The 23,052-nt window shown below is 45.3% G+C and overlaps 1 protein-coding gene across 1 annotated transcript in view; it reads right to left on the bottom strand.

Annotated features, from left to right (window-relative positions):
• The window catches only part of ZSWIM5 (zinc finger SWIM-type containing 5), a gene marked incomplete in the record, with an annotated part of 56,331 nt that extends 51,122 nt beyond the window's left edge, over window positions 1-5,209 (bottom strand). The window contains 1 exon segment of the mRNA XM_056533110.1: window positions 4,713-5,209. Within this exon segment, the coding sequence (XP_056389085.1) occupies window positions 4,713-5,199 (487 nt within the window).
• Between the last annotated feature and the right edge of the window lie 17,843 nt (window positions 5,210-23,052).

Here is a 23,052-nt window from a genome sequence, read left to right as displayed (position 1 = left end):
ATTTGATTGTAACAAATATGGAAGCTCAAACAACAACAATATAAACTTTATCTGATTGTGATATATATGGAAACTCAGACAACAAAAACAACAACAATTTATACTTTGTATCTGACTGTAACAAATACGGAAGCTCAGACAACAAAAACCATCAACAATTTAAACTTTGTATCCAATTGTAACAAATATGGAAGCTCCAACAATAATATGTACTTTGTATCTGATTGTTATATCTACGGAAGCTCAGACATCAAAAATATATCATTTGTATCTGATTGTAATGGAAGCTCAGTCAACAAAAACAACACAATATATTCTTTGAGCTTCCATATTTGTTACAATCAGATACAAAGTATATATTGTTGTTGTTTGAGCTTCCATATACATTTCAATCAAATACAAAGTATATATTGTTGTTTAAGCTTTCATGTGTGTTACAATAGGATACAAAGTATATATTGTTGTTATCTGTGCTTCCATTTTTGTTACAATCAGATACAGACAATAACAATATATACTTTGTATCTAATTGTAACAAATATGGAAGCTCAGACAAAATATATACTTTGTATCTGATTGTAATATATATATATATATATATATATATATATATATATATAGGAGCTCAGACAACAAAAACAACAACAATATATACTTTGTATCTGATTGTAAATATACATATATATATATATATATATATATATATATATAGAATCTAAACAACAAATACAACAACAATATATACACTATATCTTGTAGGGACTAAGATATAACCGCAAAACAACATATACATCCATATACATCAGTGTTCCCCAGGCTGCGGCCCTCCAGCTCCCTATTAGCTGTCAGGGCATGATGGGAGTTGTTGTGCAACAGCTGGAAAGTCACATGTTGGGGGACACCGATATACACTGTACGGCTATGTTTGTTTTCAACAACCCAATTTTTTTTATACTTAGTTCCACTAAACGCAAAGCAAAAATCGACGGTAATTCCATTCCGCATTTAAAACGTTTTTTTGACCCGTTTTTGACCCATCATTTTGTTAAATACATAATAGCATTTGCTGTAGAGAAATAAATGGTTGAAAAAAAGGCTAAAATAACTTTTCACAAGCTGAATTTTTTTGGAGTGTCCACAGAGACTTACTGACCGTAACGTAACGTGATAGTAACAAATAAAGAAGCCCAAACAGCAAAACAACAGATATATACAATGTAAATATAGAAACACTACAGCCCAGTCCATAGAGAAGAGACGGCCCCGCGCGCCAAAACCATCACCGGAGACAGGTTCATGAAGAAATCTCAGATAGAAGCCATATATGTATCTGAACCCCAACACTTTACATACACAGACTCCCCTCCCCAATAATAATGGGGACACCAGAGACAAGTCCGGACATTGGTTACACATTTTAGAGATCAAGGACTGTGACCAGGACTGAACCCAATAAGACAAGAACATCTACAGCACAGGACCCCAGAGGTTCAGCTGGTCTGGAGCTGAGAGGGAACCTGTCAGGCAGATTACAGGAGGTCTCTGGTGATCATCGGTTCCTCGGTCCCCGGGCTCGGTCCCGCTGCTCATTACTCATCCAGTCTGAACGCTCATTAACAAATCACTCAGCCTCCCCCGTCCTTGTCCCAACAATGAAATCTATCCTAGTCTGACCAAGCTGTATGTAATGGCCCTTGACTCATCTCATGCCCTTCATCCCCTTCACATCACTCATCAGCTCAACCTGCATCTGTCAATAGTCCATGGTCCTGAATAGGACTCACTCATCACTGTTACGCTGTCCATACAAGTCCTCAAACTGGGTCACCATCCCCAACCCTCATCCATGGTCCTGAACCAATTCCAGCACTTGACTTGGGTCCTAAACTGGTCCTAGAACTCGACTAGGATCCTAAACTGGTCCCAACACCCAAATAGGGTCCTAAACTCGTCCAAAATCATAAACTGATCCTGGCACTAATGAGAGTCCAAAACTGGTCCCATCACTAACCAGGGTCCTGAACTGGTCCCACCACACACTCCAGGTCTTGCACCATTTACATGGAATTCATCCACTGTAGAACTGAACCAGTCTCGATCAAAGATCCTGGGCCCCACACTCCTCTATGTCCTGACCCTGGGCCCCACACTCCTCTATGTCCTGACCCTGGGCCCCACACTCCTCTATGTCCTGACCCTGGGCCCCACACTCCTTTATGTCCTGACCCTGGGCCCCACACTCCTCTATGTCCTGACCCTGGGCCCCACACTCCTTTATGTCCTGACCCTGGGCCCCACACTCCTCTATGTCCTGATCCTGGGCCCCACACTCCTCTATGTCCTGACCCTGGGCCCCACACTCCTCTATGTCCTGATCCTGGGCCCCACACTCCTCTATGTCCTGACCCTGGGCCCCACACTCCTCTATGTCCTGACCCTGGGCCCCACACTCCTCTATGTCCTGACCCTGGGCCCCACACTACTCTATGTCGTGACCCTGGGCCCCACACTCCTCTATGTCCTGACCCTGGGCCCCACACTCCTTTATGTCCTGACCCTGGGCCCCACACTCCTCTATGTCCTGATCCTGGGCCCCACACTCCTCTATGTCCTGACCCTGGGCCCCACACTCCTCTATGTCCTGACCCTGGGCCCCACACTCTTGTAGGTCCTAATTCTGGGGTCCACACTCCTCTATGCCCTGACCCTGGGCCCCACACTCTTGTAGGTCCTAATTCTGGGGTCCACACTCCTCTAGGTCCTGATCCTGGGCCCCTCATTCCTTCAAGTCCTCATCCTGGAGCCCACACTCCTGTAGGTGCTGATCCTGGGGCCCACACTCCTCTAGGTCCTCATCCTGGGGCCCACGCGCCTCTAGGTCCTCATCCTGAAGCCCACACTCCTCTAGGTCCTCATCCTGGGGCCCCACACTCCTCTAGGTCCTCATCCTGGGGCCCCACACTCCTCTAGGTCCTCATCCTGGGGCCCCACACTCTAGGTCCTCATCCTGGGGCCCCACACTCCTCTAGGTCCTCATCCTGGGGCCCCCACACTCCTCTTGGTCCTCATCCTGGGCCCCCACACTCCTCTAGGTCCTCATCCTGGGGCCCCACACTCCTCTAGGTCCTCATCCTGGGGCCCCACACTCCTCTAGGTCCTCATCCTGGGGCCCCACACTCCTCTAGGTCCTCATCCTGGGGCCCCACACTCCTCTAGGTCCTCATCCTGGGGCCCCACACTCCTCTAGGTCCTCATCCTGGGGCCCCACACTCCTCTAGGTCCTCACCCTGGGGCCCCACACTCCTCTAGGTCCTCACCCTGGGGCCCCACACTCCTCTAGGTCCTCACCCTGGGGCCCCACACTCCTCTAGGTCCTCATCCTGGGGCCCCACACTCCTCTAGGACCTCATCCTGGGGCCCCACACTCCTCTAGGTCCTCATCCTGGGGCCCCACACTCCTCTAGGTCCTCATCCTGGGGCCCCACACTCCTCTAGGTCCTCATCCTGGGGCCCCACACTCCTCTAGGTCCTCATCCTGGGGCCCCACACTCCTCTAGGTCCTCATCCTGGGGCGCCACACTCCTCTAGGTCCTCATCCTGGGACCCCACACTCCTCTAGGTCCTCATCCTGGGGCCCCACACTCCTCTAGGTCCTCATCCTGGGGCCCCACACTCCTCTAGGTCCTCATCCTGGGGCCCCACACTCCTCTAGGTCCTCATCCTGGGGCCCCACACTCCTCTAGGTCCTCATCCTGGGGCCCCACACTCCTCTAGGTCCTCATCCTGGGGCCCCACACTCCTCTAGGTCCTCATCCTGGGGCCCCACACTCCTCTAGGTCCTCATCCTGGGGTCCCACACTCCTCTAGGTCCTCATCCTGGGTCCCCACACTCCTCTAGGTCCTCATCCTGGGGTCCCACACTCCTCTAGGTCCTCATCCTGGGGCCCCACACTCCTCTAGGTCCTCATCCTGGGGCCCCACACTCCTCTAGGTCCTCATCCTGGGGCCCCACACTCCTCTAGGTCCTCATCCTGGGGCCCCACACTCCTCTAGGTCCTCATCCTGCGGCCCCACACTCCTCTAGGTCCTCATCCTGGGGCCCCACACTCCTCTAGGTCCTCATCCTGGGGCCCCACACTCCTCTAGGTCCTCATCCTGGGGCCCCACACTCCTCTAGGTCCTCATCCTGGGGCCCCACACTCCTCTAGGTCCTCATCCTGGGGCCCCACACTCCTCTAGGTCCTCATCCTGGGGCCCCACACTCCTCTAGGTCCTCATCCTGGGGCCCCACACTCCTCTAGGTCCTCATCCTGGGGCCCCACACTCCTCTAGGTCCTCATCCTGGGGCCCCACACTCCTCTAGGTCCTCATCCTGGGGCCCTACACCTTTTAGTCCTCATCCTGGGGCCCCACACTCCTCTAGGTCCTCATCCTGGGGCCCCACACTCCTCTAGGTCCTCATCCTGGGGCCCTACACTCCTTTTAGTCCTCATCCTGGGGCCCCACACTCCTTTTAGTCCTCATCCTGGGGCCCCACACTCCTTTTAGTCCTCATCCTGGGGCCCCACACTCCTCTAGGTCCTCATCCTGGGGCCCCACACTCCTTTTAGTCCTCATCCTGGGGCCCCACACTCCTCTAGGTCCTCATCCTGGCCCCCAGCCCTCCCTTCCCTGGGATTCCCGGGGCCCTGCCCAGTCTTAGGGCCACTCACCGACTTGCAGGACGTTCTCCACACAGCCGCTCTCCAGGAGCCGTATCCCCCGGCGGAAGGGCAGCCCCTCTCCTCCTCCTGTCCCCGGGGCCCCGGGCCCTCCGATGCCTGATAGGGCAGAGCTCTGGCCCGGCCCCAGGGCTCCTCCTATGGGCCCCCCGGCCGGGGCCCCCGTCTCCTCGCCCCGGTACTGGAAGGAGGAGTACATGCAGATCTCTCGTTCGTTGCGGGGGAAGGACCAGTAGACGATGCGGCGCTGCACGGGCTCCGGGATCCGCTCGAATCGCTCCTCCACCCGTTCGAAGGCCCATTTCTCCGCCACCGCCTTGGCGGCGCAGTCCAGCAGGGACTCGGGCTGGTACTGGGGCCGGGCGGCGGCTCCTCGCTGCTGGGGACTCTGCTGGGAGGGCGGGCCGCTCCGGGAGCATAGCCGCTTGGCCGGGGGGAGCTGGAGCGGCGGTGGCGGAGCTCTCTCACCCTCCGCCATGTCCGCTCTGCGCTCACTGACTGACTGAACCGCGGGGACGAGCAGCGCGCACCCGCTCCCGCACAGCTCAAACCTGATTGGTTGCTGTCCTGTGGAACTGCCCTGTGATTGGCCGCGGCCCGGGCTCGCGCAGGTGAGGAGGCCGCTGATTGGTCGGAAACAAGAAAGGCCAGGAAGCCGGGGAGGAATGTGACACTCAGCAGCTGTCAAAGCCCAGAGCTCCGTGTACACAGTGCGGATATACAGAGCGGTATACTGAGGGGATACAGCTATATATACATGTACAGACCGGGTATACAGGTATATATACATGTACAGAGCTCCGTGTACACAGTGCGGATATACAGAGCGGTATACTGAGGGAATACAGCTATATATACATGTACAGACCGGGTATACAGCTATATATACATATACAGACCGGGTATACAGCTATATATATACATGTACAGACCGGGTATACAGCTATATATACATATACAGAGCTCCGTGTACACAGTGCGGATATACAGAGCGGTATACTGAGGGGATACAGCTATATATACATGTACAGACCGGGTATACAGCTATATATACATGTACAGAGCTCCGTGTACACAGTGCGGATATACAGAGCGGTATACTGAGGGGATACAGCTATATATTCATGTACAGACCGGGTATACAGCTATATATACATGTACAGAGCTCCGTGTACACAGTGCGGATATACAGAGCGGTATACTGAGGGGATACTGAGGGAAAACCAATATATATACATGTACAGAGCTCCGTGTACACAGTGCGGATATACAGAGCGGTATACTGAGGGGATACAGCTATATATACATGTACAGACCGGGTATACAGCTATATATACATACACAGAGCTCCGTGTACACAGTGCGGATATACAGAGCGGTATACTGAGGGAATACTGAGGGAAAACCGATATATATACATGTACAGACCGGGTATACAGCTATATATATACATATACAGAGCTCCGTGTACACAGTGCGGATATACAGAGCGGTATACTGAGGGGATACAGCTATATATTCATGTACAGACCGGGTATACAGCTATATATACATGTACAGAGCTCCGTGTACACAGTGCGGATATACAGAGCGGTATACTGAGGGGATACTGAGGGAAAACCAATATATATACATGTACAGAGCTCCGTGTACACAGTGCGGATATACAGAGCGGTATACTGAGGGGATACAGCTATATATACATGTACAGACCGGGTATACAGCTATATATACATGTACAGAGCTCCGTGTACACAGTGCGAATATACAGAGCGGTATACTGAGGGGATACAGCTATATATTCATGTACAGACCGGGTATACAGCTATATATACATGTACAGAGCTCCGTGTACACAGTGCGGATATACAGAGCGGTATACTGAGGGGATACTGAGGAAAAACCAATATATATACATGTACAGAGCTCCGTGTACACAGTGCGGATATACAGAGCGGTATACTGAGGGGATACAGCTATATATACATGTACAGACCGGGTATACAGCTATATATACATACACAGAGCTCCGTGTACACAGTGCGGATATACAGAGCGGTATACTGAGGGGATACAGCTATATATTCATGTACAGACCGGGTATACAGCTATATATACATATACAGAGCTCTGTGTACACAGTGCGGATATACAGAGCGGTATACTGAGGGGATACAGCTATATATTCATGTAGAGACCGGGTATACAGCTATATATACATGTACAGAGCTCCGTGTACACAGTGCGGATATACAGAGCGGTATACTGAGGGGATACAGCTATATATTCATGTACAGACCGGGTATACAGTCTGACCGGGTATACAGAACGGTATACTGAGGGAAAACCGATATATATACATGTACTGACCGGGTATACAGTGCGGATATACATGTACAGACAGGGTATACAGCTATATATACATGTACAGAGCTCCGTGTACACAGTGCGGATATACAGAGCGGTATACTGAGGGGATACAGCTATATATACATGTACAGACCGGGTATACAGCTATATATACATATACAGAGCTCCGTGTACACAGTGCGGATATACAGAGCGGTATACTGAGGGGATACAGCTATATATACATGTACAGACCGGGTATACAGCTATATATACATATACAGAGCTCCGTGTACACAGTGCGGATATACAGAGCGGTATACTGAGGGGATACAGCTATATATACATGTACAGACCGGGTATACAGCTATATATACATATACAGAGCTCCGTGTACACAGTGCGGATATACAGAGCGGTATACTGAGGGGATACAGCTATATATACATGTACAGACCGGGTATACAGCTATATATACATATACAGAGCTCCGTGTACACAGTGCGGATATACAGAGCGGTATACTGAGGGGATACAGCTATATATTCATGTACAGACCGGGTATACAGCTATATATACATATACAGAGCTCTGTGTACACAGTGCGGATATACAGAGCGGTATACTGAGGGGATACAGCTATATATACATGTACAGACAGAGTATACAGCTATATATACATATACAGAGCTCCGTGTACACAGTGCGGATATACAGAGCGGTATACTGAGGGGATACAGCTATATATACATGTACAGACCGGGTATACAGCTATATATACATGTACAGAGCTCCGTGTACACAGTGCGGATATACAGAGCGGTATACTGAGGGGATACAGCTATATATTCATGTACAGACCGGGTATACAGCTATATATTCATGTACAGACCAGGTATGCAGCTATATATACATATACAGAGCTCCGTGTACACAGTGCGGATATACAGAGCGGTATACTGAGGGGATACAGCTATATATACATATACAGAGCTCCGTGTACACAGTGCGGATATACAGAGCGGTATACTGAGGGGATACAGCTATATATACATGTACAGACCGGGTATACAGCTATATATACATATACAGACCGGGTATACAGCTATATATATACATGTACAGACCGGGTATACAGCTATATATACATATACAGAGCTCCGTGTACACAGTGCTGATATACAGAGCGGTATACTGAGGGGATACAGCTATATATACACATGTACAGACCGGGTATACAGCTATATATACATGTACAGATCTCCGTGTACACAGTGCGCATATACAGAGCGGTATACTGAGGGGATACAGCTATATATTCATGTACAGACCGGGTATACAGCTATATATACAGAGCTCCGTGTACACAGTGCGGATATACAGAGCGGTATACTGAGGGGATACAGCTATATATACATGTACAGACCGGGTATACAGCTATATATACATGTACAGAGCTCCGTGTACACAGTGCGAATATACAGAGCGGTATACTGAGGGGATACAGCTATATATTCATGTACAGACCGGGTATACAGCTATATATATACATATACAGAGCTCCGTGTACACAGTGCGCATATACAGAGCGGTATACTGAGGGGATACAGCTATATATTCATGTACAGACTGGGTATACAGCTATATATACATATACAGAGCTCCGTGTACACAGTGCGGATATACAGAGCGGTATACTGAGGGGATACAGCTATATATTCAGGTACAGACCGGGTATACAGCTATATATACATATACAGATCTCCGTGTACACAGTGCGGATATACAGAGTGGTATACTGAGGGGATACAGCTATATATACATGTACAGACCGGGTATACAGCTATATAGACATATACAGACCGGGTATACAGCTATATATATACATGTACAGACCGGGTATACAGCTATATAGACATATACAGACCGGGTATACAGCTATATATATACATGTACAGACCGGGTATACAGCTATATATACATATACAGAGCTCTGTGTACACAGTGCGGATATACAGAGCGGTATACTGAGGGGATACAGCTATATATACATGTACAGACCGGGTATACAGCTATATATACATGTACAGATCTCCGTGTACACAGTGCGGATATACAGAGCGGTATACTGAGGGGATACAGCTATATATTCATGTACAGACCGGGTATACAGCTATATATACATATACAGAGCTCTGTGTACACAGTGCGGATATACAGAGCGGTATACTGAGGGGATACAGCTATATATACATGTACAGACCGGGTATACAGCTATATATACATATACAGATCTCCGTGTACACAGTGCGGATATACAGAGTGGTATACTGAGAGGATACAGCTATATATACATGTACAGACCGGGTATACAGCTATATAGACATATACAGACCGGGTATACAGCTATATATATACATGTACAGACCGGGTATACAGCTATATATACATATACAGAGCTCCGTGTACACAGTGCGGATATACAGAGCGGTATACTGAGGGGATACAGCTATATATACATGTACAGACCGGGTATACAGCTATATATACATATACAGATCTCCGTGTACACAGTGCGGATATACAGAGTGGTATACTGAGGGGATACAGCTATATATACATGTACAGACCGGGTATACAGCTATATAGACATATACAGACCGGGTATACAGCTATATATATACATGTACAGACCGGGTATACAGCTATATATACATATACAGAGCTCCGTGTACACAGTGCGGATATACAGAGCGGTATACTGAGGGGATACAGCTATATATACATGTACAGACCGGGTATACAGCTATATATACATGTACAGATCTCCGTGTACACAGTGCGGATATACAGAGCGGTATACTGAGGGGATACAGCTATATATTCATGTACAGACCGGGTATACAGCTATATATACAGAGCTCTGGTACACAGTGCGGATATACAGAGCGGTATACTGAGGGGATACAGCTATATATACATGTACAGACCGGGTATACAGCTATATATACATGTACAGATCTCCGTGTACACAGTGCGCATATACAGAGCGGTATACTGAGAAGATACAGCTATATATACATATACAGAGATCCGTGTACACAGTGCGGATATACAGAGCGGTATACTGAGGGAATACAGCTATATATACATGTACAAACCGGGTATACAGCTATATATACATATACAGAGCTCCGTGTACACAGTGCGGATATACAGAGCGGTATACTGAGGGGATACAGCTATATATACATGTACAGACCGGGTATACAGCTATATATACATATACAGAGCTCCGTGTACACAGTGCGGATATACAGAGCGGGATACTGAGGGTATACAGCTATATATACATGTACAGACCGGGTATACAGCTATATATACATGTACAGAGCTCCGTGTACACAGTGCGGATATACAGAGCGGTATACTGAGGGGATACAGCTATATCATATACAGACCGGGTATACAGCTATATATACATGTACAGAGCTCCGTGTACACAGTGTGGATATACAGAGCAGTATACTGAGGGAATACAGCTATATATACATGTACAGACAGGGTATACAGCTATATATACATGTACAGACCGGGTATACAGCTATATATACATGTACAGACCGGGTATACATATATATATATATATATATATATATATATATATATATACATGTACAGAGCTCCGTGTACACAGTGCGAATATACAGAGCGGTATACTGAGGGGATACAGCTATATATACATGTACAGACCGGGTATACTGCTGTATATACTGTGGGGATCAAAAGTTAATTTGTATTAATGTGCATAAAGAAGCCAAGGAAAGATGGAAAAATCTCCAAAAGGATCAAATTACAGATTAGACATTCTTATAATATGTCACCAAAAGTTACATTTTATTTCCATCATTTACACTTTCGAAATAATAGAAAACAAAAAAATGGTGTCTGCAAAAGTTTGTGCACCCTGCAGCGTTAATATCTTGTACTGCCCCCTTTGGCAAGTATCACAGCTTGTAAACACTTTTTGTAGCAGCCAAGAGTCTTTCAATTCTTGTTTGAGGTATCTTTGCCCATTCTTCCTTACAAAAGTCTTCCAGTTCTTTGAGATTTCTGGGCTGTCTGTCACACACTGCTCTTTTAAGGTCTATCCATAGATTTTCAATTATGTTGAGGTCAGGAGATTGTGAAGGCCATGGTAAAACCTTCAGTTTACGCCTTTTGATGTAATCCCTCGTGGATTTCGAGGTGTGTTTAGGATCATTATCCATTTGTAGAAGCCATCTTCTCTTTAACTTCAGCTTTTTCACAGATGGCATCAAGTTAGCATCCAAAATTTGATGAAATTTTATTGAATTCATTTTTCCTTCTACTTGTGAGATGTTCCCTGTGCCACTGGCTGCAATACAACCCCAAAGCATGATTGATCCACCCCCATGCTGAACAGTTTGACAGAGGTTCTTTTCATTAAATTCTGTTCCCCTTCTTCTCTAAACTTACCTTTGCTCATTCCGGCCAAAAAGTTCAACTTTAACCTCATCGGTCCACAGAACTTGTTTCCAAAATGCATCAGGCTTGTCTATATGTTCATTTGCAAAGTTCAAACGCTGATTTTTGTGGTGAGGACGTAGAAGAGGTTTTCTTCTGATGACTCTTCCATGAAGACCATATTTGTACAAGTATCTCTTTATAGTGGAATAGTGAACCACAACTCCAGTGTCTGCCAGATCTTTCTGGAGGGATTGCGCAGTCAAACGTGGGTTTTGAATTGTTTTTCTCACAATCCTGCAAGCTGTTCTGTCTGATATTTTTCTTGGTCTTCCAGATCTTGTTTTAACTTCCACTGTTCCTGATGACTGCCATTTCTTAATTACATTCTGAACAGAGGATATTGACATCTGAAAACCTTTTGCTATCTTCTTATAGCCTTCTCCAGCTTTGTGAGCGTCAACTATTTTCAGTCTCAGATTTCTAGACAACTGCTTAGAAGAACCCATGGTGCTGATTGTTGGGGCAAGGTCAGATGAGTCTGGGCATTTAAAACCTTTGAGATTGACATCACGTGGTCTTCCCAGACGATGATTGAGAACAATCCATGACACTGGCAGGTCTCAGCTTTGTAAAGGGCGCAGTGCATGCTATAAACTCTGCAGGGGGCACAAACTTTTGCAGATGCCATTTTTTTGTTTTCTGTTATTTTGAAAGTGTAAATGATGGAAATAAAATGTAACTTTTGGTGACATATTATAAGAATGTCTAATCTGTAATTTGATCCTTTTGGAGATTTTTCCATCTTTCCTTGGCTTCTTTATGCACATTTATACAAATTTTTACCTGGGGTGCCCAAAGTTTTGATCCCCACTGTACATGTACAGACCGGGTATACAGCTATATATACATGTACAGACCGGGTATACAGCTATATAGGATAGAGGCAATAAGTCAGTGTTTCCCAACCTTCGGCTGTCCGGGCATGCTGGGAGTTGTGGTTTTGCAACAGCTGGAGACACCCTGCAATAAGTGTTGTCGTTATAGCCTATATCAGTGGTCTACAAGCTGTGGACTTCCAAGGGTTGCAAAACTACAACTCCCAGCATGCCCCGACAGCCAATCCAGATAATGCAAAACCACAACTCCCAGCATGCCCGGACAGCCAATCCAGATATTACAAAACTACAACTCCCAGCATGCCCGGACAGCCAATCCAGATATTACAAAACTAAAACAATATGAACCCAATAGAGGCGTCAGGTAAAATCGGTTACATATGGAGTAACAACATGGATATGAATTGTTCAATTGTTTATTTATTTTATTTGCATATTTATTTATTAATTCATTTATTTTATCTTTATTTATTTATATATTTACTTATCTATTTATTTATTTTATTTATTTATTGATGTTATTTTATTTATTTATTAATGTATTTACTTATTTATTTGCATATTTATTTATTCATTTATTTTATTTATTTATGTTATTTAATTTATTTATTAATGTATTTACTTGTTTATCAATTAATTAATTTAAGTATTTATTTTATTTATTTAATATTTATTTATTTAACTATTTTATTTATTTATTTCATTATTGATTGATTTTCAGGTCTCCACAGGGAGATATATTTAGTTTTTAATTTTAATTTTATTTTTTTTAAATATTTTTATTTGCATTTTCAAACATCTAAGCAAATACAGGTTAAGCGATCATAGACAAAACACGCAAGATATAAACGTCAGATACAGGATCGGGAGCTTCTAGAAGCCGCCGAGTGTCCTTGAGATATAAGAAGTGAAGATCAACAATCTTATCTCTCCCGGGGTCTGTTGTTTTCTTACAATCAGGGAGATTCTGATGACATCATGGATCTTTGTGTTTGCATAATGAGGTCACGCGTCCTGTGAACGCCATCATCACCTCCGGTAAGTGTGTTTGCCACTTGTAGGTTAAGTAGTTACATATGTGGCGTGTAAATAGCGTCCTATGGAGACGAAGGAATGTCGGGTTGCGGCAGATTTTTTTTATTACCCTATAGAACAGAATTTCCCAACCAGGGTGCCTCCAGCTGTTGCAAAACTACAACTCCCAGCATACCCCGACAGCCATTGGCCAGTGTTTCCTAACCAGGGTGCCTCCAGCTGTGGCAAAACTACTACTTTCAGCATGCCTAGAGAGCGTATGACTACTGTTTCCCAACCAGCGTGCCTCCAGCTTTTGCAAAAGTACAACTCCCAGCATGCCCGGACAGCCAAAGGCTGTCCGGGCATGCTGGAAGTTGTAGTTTTGCAAGGCACAGTAGTTGGGAAACACTGGTATAGAGTAAAATGGAAATATTTAGGGGAGGTACTATAGGTAGCATCTGTAAACGGTGTATCGCGGTGTATCCCCCTCCTTTATCTGGGCATATGTAAGGGTTCGGGTCAAACTACTAACATTCATAGCAACACACAGGGGTTTGAATAGAGGCTTGGGGGTCCTGTGTAATACACCGCCGGGGGGGCCCCATATGTCATATATGGTGCACAGGCCTTTGGGCCCCTCGGGCCTCAGGAGCCAGGAGCTCACAATCTAATCTCCTATCATACAATGTATCACTCCCATCATCCCTGACCCCAAGAGATCACAATCTATTCTCCTATCATACAATGTATCACTCCCATCATCCCTGACCCCAGGAGATCACAATCTAATCTCCTATCATACAATGTATCACTCCCATCATCCCTGACCCCAGGAGATCACAATCTAATCTCCTATCATACAATGTATCACTCCCATCATCGCTGACCCCAGGAGATCACAATCTAATCTCCTATCACATACAATGTATCACTCCCATCATCCCTGACCCCCGGAGATCACAATCTAATCTCCTATCATACAATGTATCACTCCCATCATCCCTGACCCCAGGAGATCACAATCTAATCTCCTATCATACAATGTATCACTCACATCATCCCTGACCCCAGGAGATCACAATCTAATCTCCTATCATATAATGTATCACTCCCATCATCCCTGACCCCAGGAGCTCACAATCTAATCTCCTATCATACAATGTATCACTCCCATCATCCCTGACCCCAGGAGCTCACAATCTAATCTCCTATCATACAATGTATCACTCCCATCATCCCTGACCCCAGGAGCTCACAATCTAATCTCCTATCATACAATGTATCACTCCCATCATCCCTGACCCCAGGAGCTCACAATCTAATCTCCTATCATACAATGTATCACTCCCATCATCCCTGACCCCAGGAGATCACAATCTAATCTCCTATCATACAATGTATCACTCCCATCATCCCTGACCCCAGGAGCTCACAATCTAATCTCCTATCATACAATGTATCACTCCCATCATCCCTGACCCCGGGAGATCACAATCTATTCTCCTATCACATACAATGTATCACTCCCATCATCCCTGACCCCCAGGAGCTCACAATCTAATCTCCTATCATACAATGTATCACTCCCATCATCCCTGACCCCAGGAGATCACAATCTAATCTCCTATCATACAATGTATCACTCCCATCATCCCTGACCCCAGGAGATCACAATCTAATCTCCTATTACATACAATGTATCACTCCCATCATCCCTGACCCCGAGGAGCTCACAATCTAATGTCCTATCATACAATGTATCACTCCCATCATCCCTGACCCCAGGAGATCACAATCTAATCTCCTATTACATACAATGTATCACTCCCATCATCCCTGACCCCAGGAGCTCACAATCTAATCTATCACATACAATGTATCACTCCCATCATCCCTGACCCCAGGAGATCACAATCTAATCTCCTATCATACAATGTATCACTCCCATCATCCCTGACCCCAGGAGCTCACAATCTAATGTCCTATCATACAATGTATCACTCCCATCATCCCTGACCCCAGGAGCTCACAATCTAATGTCCTATCATACAATGTATCACTCCCATCATCCCTGACCCCAGGAGATCACAATCTAATCTCCTATCATACAATGTATCATTCCCATCATCCCTGACCCCAGGAGCTCACAATCTAATGTCCTATCATACAATGTATCACTCCCATCATCCCTGACCCCAGGAGATCACAATCTAATCTCCTATCATACAATGTATCACTCCCATTATCCCTGACCCCAGGAGCTCACAATCTAATCTCCTATCATACAATGTATCACTCCCACCATCCCTGACCCTAGGAGGTCACAATCTAATCTCCTATCATACAATGTATCACTCCCATCATCCCTGACCCCAGGAGATCACAATCTAATCTCCTATCATACAATGTATCACTCCCATCATCCCTGACCCCAGGAGATCACAATCTAATCTCCTATCATACAATGTATCATTCCCATCATCCCTGACCCCAGGAGATCACAATCTAATCTCCTATCATACAATGTATCACTCCCATCATCCCTGACCCCAGGAGATCGCAATCTAATCTCCTATCATACAATGTATCACTCCCATCATCCCTGACCCCAGGAGATCACAATCTAATCTCCTATCACATACAATGTATCACTCCCATCATCCCTGACCCCAGGAGATCACAATCTATTCTCCTATCACATACAATGTATCACTCCCATCATCCCTGACCCCAGGAGCTCACAATCTAATCTATCACATACAATGTATCACTCCCATCATCCCTGACCCCAGGAGATTACAATCTAATCTCCTATCATACAATGTATCACTCCCATCATCCCTGACCCCAGGAGCTCACAATCTAATCTCCTATCACATACAATGTATCACTCCCATCATCCCTGACCCCAGGAGCTCACAATCTAATCTCCTATCATACAATGTATCACTCCCATCATCCCTGACCCCAGGAGCTCACAATCTAATCTCCTATCACATACAATGTATCACTCCCATCATCCCTGACCCCAGGAGATCACAATCTAATCTCCTATCATACAATGTATCACTCCCATTATCCCTGACCCCAGGAGATCACAATCTAATCTCCTATCATACAATGTATCACTCCCATCATCCCTGACCCCAGGAGCTCACAATCTAATCTCCTATCATACAATGTATCACTCCCATCATCCCTGACCCCAGGAGCTCACAATCTAATCTCCTATCATACAATGTATCACTCCCATCATCCCTGACCCCAGGAGATCACAATCTAATCTCCTATCATACAATGTATCACTCCCATCATCCCTGAACCCCGGAGATCACAATCTAATCTCCTATCATACAATGTATCACTCCCATCATCCCTGACCCCAGGAGCTCACAATCTAATCTCCTATCATACAATGTATCACTCCCATCATCTCTGACCCCAGGAGATCACAATCTAATCTCCTATCATACAATGTATCACTCCCATCATCCCTGACCCCAGGAGATCACAATCTAATCTTCTATCATACAATGTATCACTCCCATCATCCCTGACCCCAGGAGATCACAATCTAATCTCCTATCACATACAATGTATCACTCCCATCATCCCTGACCCCCGGAGATCACAATCTAATCTCCTATCATACAATGTATCACTCCCATCATCCCTGACCCCAGGAGATCACAATCTAATCTCCTATCATACAATGTATCACTCCCATCATCCCTGAACCCCGGAGATCACAATCTAATCTCCTATCATACAATGTATCACTCCCATCATCCCTGACCCCAGGAGCTCACAATCTAATCTCCTATCATACAATGTATCACTCCCATCATCCCTGACCCCAGGAGATCACAATCTAATCTCCTATCATACAATGTATCACTCCCATCATCCCTGACCCCCGGAGATCACAATCTAATCTCCTATCATACAATGTATCACTCCCATCATCCCTGACCCCAGGAGCTCACAATCTAATCTCCTATCATACAATGTATCACTCCCATCATCCCTGACCCCAGGAGCTCACAATCTAATCTCCTATCATACAATGTATCACTCCCATCATCCCTGACCCCAGGAGATCACAATCTAATCTCCTATCATACAATGTATCACTCCCATCATCCCTGACCCCAGGAGATCACAATCTAATCTCCTATCATACAATGTATCACTCCCATCATCCCTGACCCCAGGAGCTCACAATCTAATCTCCTATCATACAATATATCACTCCCATCATCCCTGACCCCAGGAGATCACAATCTAATCTCCTATCATACAATGTATCACTCCCATCATCCCTGACCCCAGGAGATCACAATCTAATCTCCTATAATACAATGTATCACTCCCATCATCCCTGACCCCAGGAGCTCACAATCTAATATCCTATCATACAATGTATCACTCCCATCATCCCTGACCCCAGGAGATCACAATCTAATCTCCTATCATACAATGTATCACTCCCATCATCCCTGACCCCAGGAGTTCACACTCTAATCTCCTATCATACAATGTATCACTCCCATCATCCCTGACCCCAGGAGCTCACACTCTAATCTCCTATCATATACAATGTATCACTCCCATAATCCCTGACCCCAGGAGGTCACAATCTAATCTCCTATCATACAATGTATCACTCCCATCATCCCTGACCCCAGGAGATCACAATCTAATCTCCTATCACATACAATGTATCACTCCCATCATCCCTGACCCCAGGAGATCACACTCTAATCTCCTATCATACAATGTATCACTCCCATCATCCCTGACCCCAGGAGCTCACAATCTAATCTCCTATCATACAATGTATCACTCCCATCATCCCTGACCCCAAGAGATCACAATCTAATCTCCTATCACATACAATGTATCACTCCCATCATCCCTGACCCCAGGAGATCACAATCTAATCTCCTATCACATACAATGTATCACTCCCATCATCCCTGACCCCAGGAGCTCACAATCTAATCTCCTTTCATACAATGTATCACTCCCATCATCCCTGACCCCAGGAGATCACAATCTAATCTCCTATCACATACAATGTATCACTCCTATCATCCCTGACCCCAGGAGCTCACAATCTAATCTCCTATCATACAATGTATCACTCCCATCATCCCTGACCCCAGGAGCTCACAATCTAATCTCCTATCATACATTGTATCACTCCCATCATCCCTGACCCCAGGAGCTCACAATCTAATCTCCTATCATACAATGTATCACTCCCATCATCCCTGACCCCAGGAGATCACAATCTAATCTCCTATCATACAATGTATCACTCCCATCATCCCTGACCCCAGGAGATCACAATCTAATCTCCTATTACATACAATGTATCACTCCCATCATCCCTGACCCCGAGGAGCTCACAATCTAATGTCCTATCATACAATGTATCACTCCCATCATCCCTGACCCCAGGAGATCACAATCTAATCTCCTATTACATACAATGTATCACTCCCATCATCCCTGACCCCAGGAGCTCACAATCTAATCTATCACATACAATGTATCACTCCCATCATCCCTGACCCCAGGAGATCACAATCTAATGTCCTATCATACAATGTATCACTCCCATCATCCCTGACCCCAGGAGCTCACAATCTAATCTCCTATCATACAATGTATCATTCCCATCATCCCTGACCCCAGGAGCTCACAATCTAATGTCCTATCATACAATGTATCACTCCCATCATCCCTTACCCCAGGAGATCACAATCTAATCTCCTATCATACAATGTATCACTCCCATTATCCCTGACCCCAGGAGCTCACAATCTAATCTCCTATCATACAATGTATCACTCCCACCATCCCTGACCCTAGGAGGTCACAATCTAATCTCCTATCATACAATGTATCACTCCCATCATCCCTGACCCCAGGAGATCACAATCTAATCTCCTATCATACAATGTATCATTCCCATCATCCCTGACCCCAGGAGATCACAATCTAATCTCCTATCATACAATGTATCACTCCCATCATCCCTGACCCCAGGAGATCGCAATCTAATCTCCTATCATACAATGTATCACTCCCATCATCCCTGACCCCAGGAGATCACAATCTAATCTCCTATCACATACAATGTATCACTCCCATCATCCCTGACCCCAGGAGATCACAATCTATTCTCCTATCACATACAATGTATCACTCCCATCATCCCTGACCCCAGGAGCTCACAATCTAATCTATCACATACAATGTATCACTCCCATCATCCCTGACCCCAGGAGATTACAATCTAATCTCCTATCATACAATGTATCACTCCCATCATCCCTGACCCCAGGAGCTCACAATCTAATCTCCTATCACATACAATGTATCACTCCCATCATCCCTGACCCCAGGAGCTCACAATCTAATCTCCTATCATATACAATGTATCACTCCCATCATCCCTGACCCCAGGAGATCACAATCTAATCTCCTATCACATACAATGTATCACTCCCATCATCCCTGACCTCAGGAGCTCACAATCTAATCTCCTATCACATACAATGTATCACTCCCATCATCCCTGACCCCAGGAGCTCACAATCTAATCTCCTATCATACAATGTATCACTCCCATCATCCCTGACCCCAGGAGCTCACAATCTAATCTCCTATCACATACAATGTATCACTCCCATCATCCCTGACCCCAGGAGATCACAATCTAATCTCCTATCATACAATGTATCACTCCCATTATCCCTGACCCCAGGAGATCACAATCTAATCTCCTATCATACAATGTATCACTCCCATCATCCCTGACCCCAGGAACTCACAATCTAATCTCCTATCATACAATGTATCACTCCCATCATCCCTGACCCCAGGAGCTCACAATCTAATCTCCTATCATACAATGTATCACTCCCATCATCCCTGACCCCAGGAGATCACAATCTAATCTCCTATCATACAATGTATCACTCCCATCATCCCTGAACCCCGGAGATCACAATCTAATCTCCTATCATACAATGTATCACTCCCATCATCCCTGACCCCAGGAGCTCACAATCTAATCTCCTATCATACAATGTATCACTCCCATCATCTCTGACCCCAGGAGATCACAATCTAATCTCCTATCATACAATGTATCACTCCCATCATCCCTGACCCCAGGAGATCACAATCTAATCTTCTATCATACAATGTATCACTCCCATCATCCCTGACCCCAGGAGATCACAATCTAATCTCCTATCACATACAATGTATCACTCCCATCATCCCTGACCCCCGGAGATCACAATCTAATCTCCTATCATACAATGTATCACTCCCATCATCCCTGACCCCAGGAGATCACAATCTAATCTCCTATCATACAATGTATCACTCCCATCATCCCTGAACCCCGGAGATCACAATCTAATCTCCTATCATACAATGTATCACTCCCATCATCCCTGACCCCAGGAGATCACAATCTAATCTCCTATCATACAATGTATCACTCCCATCATCCCTGACCCCCGGAGATCACAATCTAATCTCCTATCATACAATGTATCACTCCCATCATCCCTGACCCCAGGAGCTCACAATCTAATCTCCTATCATACAATGTATCACTCCCATCATCCCTGACCCCAGGAGCTCACAATCTAATCTCCTATCATACAATGTATCACTCCCATCATCCCTGACCCCAGGAGATCACAATCTAATCTCCTATCATACAATGTATCACTCCCATCATCCCTGACCCCAGGAGATCACAATCTAATCTCCTATCATACAATGTATCACTCCCATCATCCCTGACCCCAGGAGCTCACAATCTAATCTCCTATCATACAATGTATCACTCCCATCATCCCTGACCCCAGGAGATCACAATCTAATCTCCTATCATACAATGTATCACTCCCATCATCCCTGACCCCAGGAGATCACAATCTAATCTCCTATAATACAATGTATCACTCCCATCATCCCTGACCCCAGGAGCTCACAATCTAATATCCTATCATACAATGTATCACTCCCATCATCCCTGACCCCAGGAGATCACAATCTAATCTCCTATCATACAATGTATCACTCCCATCATCCCTGACCCCAGGAGTTCACACTCTAATCTCCTATCATACAATGTATCACTCCCATCATCCCTGACCCCAGGAGCTCACACTCTAATCTCCTATCATATACAATGTATCACTCCCATCATCCCTGACCCCAGGAGGTCACAATCTAATCTCCTATCATACAATGTATCACTCCCATCATCCCTGACCCCAGGAGATCACAATCTAATCTCCTATCATACAATGTATCACTCCCATCATCCCTGACCCCAAGAGATCACAATCTAATCTCCTATCACATACAATGTATCACTCCCATCATCCCTGACCCCAGGAGATCACAATCTAATCTCCTATCACATACAATGTATCACTCCCATCATCCCTGACCCCAGGAGCTCACAATCTAATCTCCTTTCATACAATGTATCACTCCCATCATCCCTGACCCCAGGAGATCACAATCTAATCTCCTATCACATACAATGTATCACTCCTATCATCCCTGACCCCAGGAGCTCACAATCTAATCTCCTATCATACAATGTATCACTCCCATCATCCCTGACCCCAGGAGCTCACAATCTAATCTCCTATCATACATTGTATCACTCCCATCATCCCTGACCCCAGGAGCTCACAATCTAATCTATCACATACAATGTATCACTCCCATCATCCCTGACCCCAGGAGATCACAATCTAATCTCCTATCACATACAATGTATCACTCCCATCATCCCTGACCCCAGGAGCTCACAATCTAATCTCCTATCATACAATGTATCACTCCCATCATCCCTGACCCCAGGAGATCACAATCTAATCTCTTATCATACAATGTATCACTCCCATCATTCCTGACCCCAGGAGATCACAATCTAATCTCCTATAATACAATGTATCACTCCCATCATCCCTGACCCCAGGAGCTCACAATCTAATATCCTATCATACAATGTATCACTCCCATCATCCCTGACCCCAGGAGATCACAATCTAATCTCCTATCATACAATGTATCACTCCCATCATCCCTGACCCCAGGAGTTCACACTCTAATCTCCTATCATACAATGTATCACTCCCATCATCCCTGACCCCAGGAGCTCACACTCTAATCTCCTATCATATACAATGTATCACTCCCATCATCCCTGACCCCAGGAGGTCACAATCTAATCTCCTATCATACAATGTATCACTCCCATCATCCCTGACCCCAGGAGATCACAATCTAATCTCCTATCATACAATGTATCACTCCCATCATCCCTGACCCCAAGAGATCACAATCTAATCTCCTATCACATACAATGTATCACTCCCATCATCCCTGACCCCAGGAGATCACAATCTAATCTCCTATCACATACAATGTATCACTCCCATCATCCCTGACCCCAGGAGCTCACAATCTAATCTCCTTTCATACAATGTATCACTCCCATCATCCCTGACCCCAGGAGATCACAA

This window comes from Hyla sarda, chromosome 7 (genome assembly GCF_029499605.1).
Source record: "Hyla sarda isolate aHylSar1 chromosome 7, aHylSar1.hap1, whole genome shotgun sequence".
NCBI classification, from domain to species: Eukaryota; Metazoa; Chordata; class Amphibia; order Anura; family Hylidae; genus Hyla; species Hyla sarda.
This window is presented reverse-complemented; position numbering and strand designations above follow the sequence as displayed.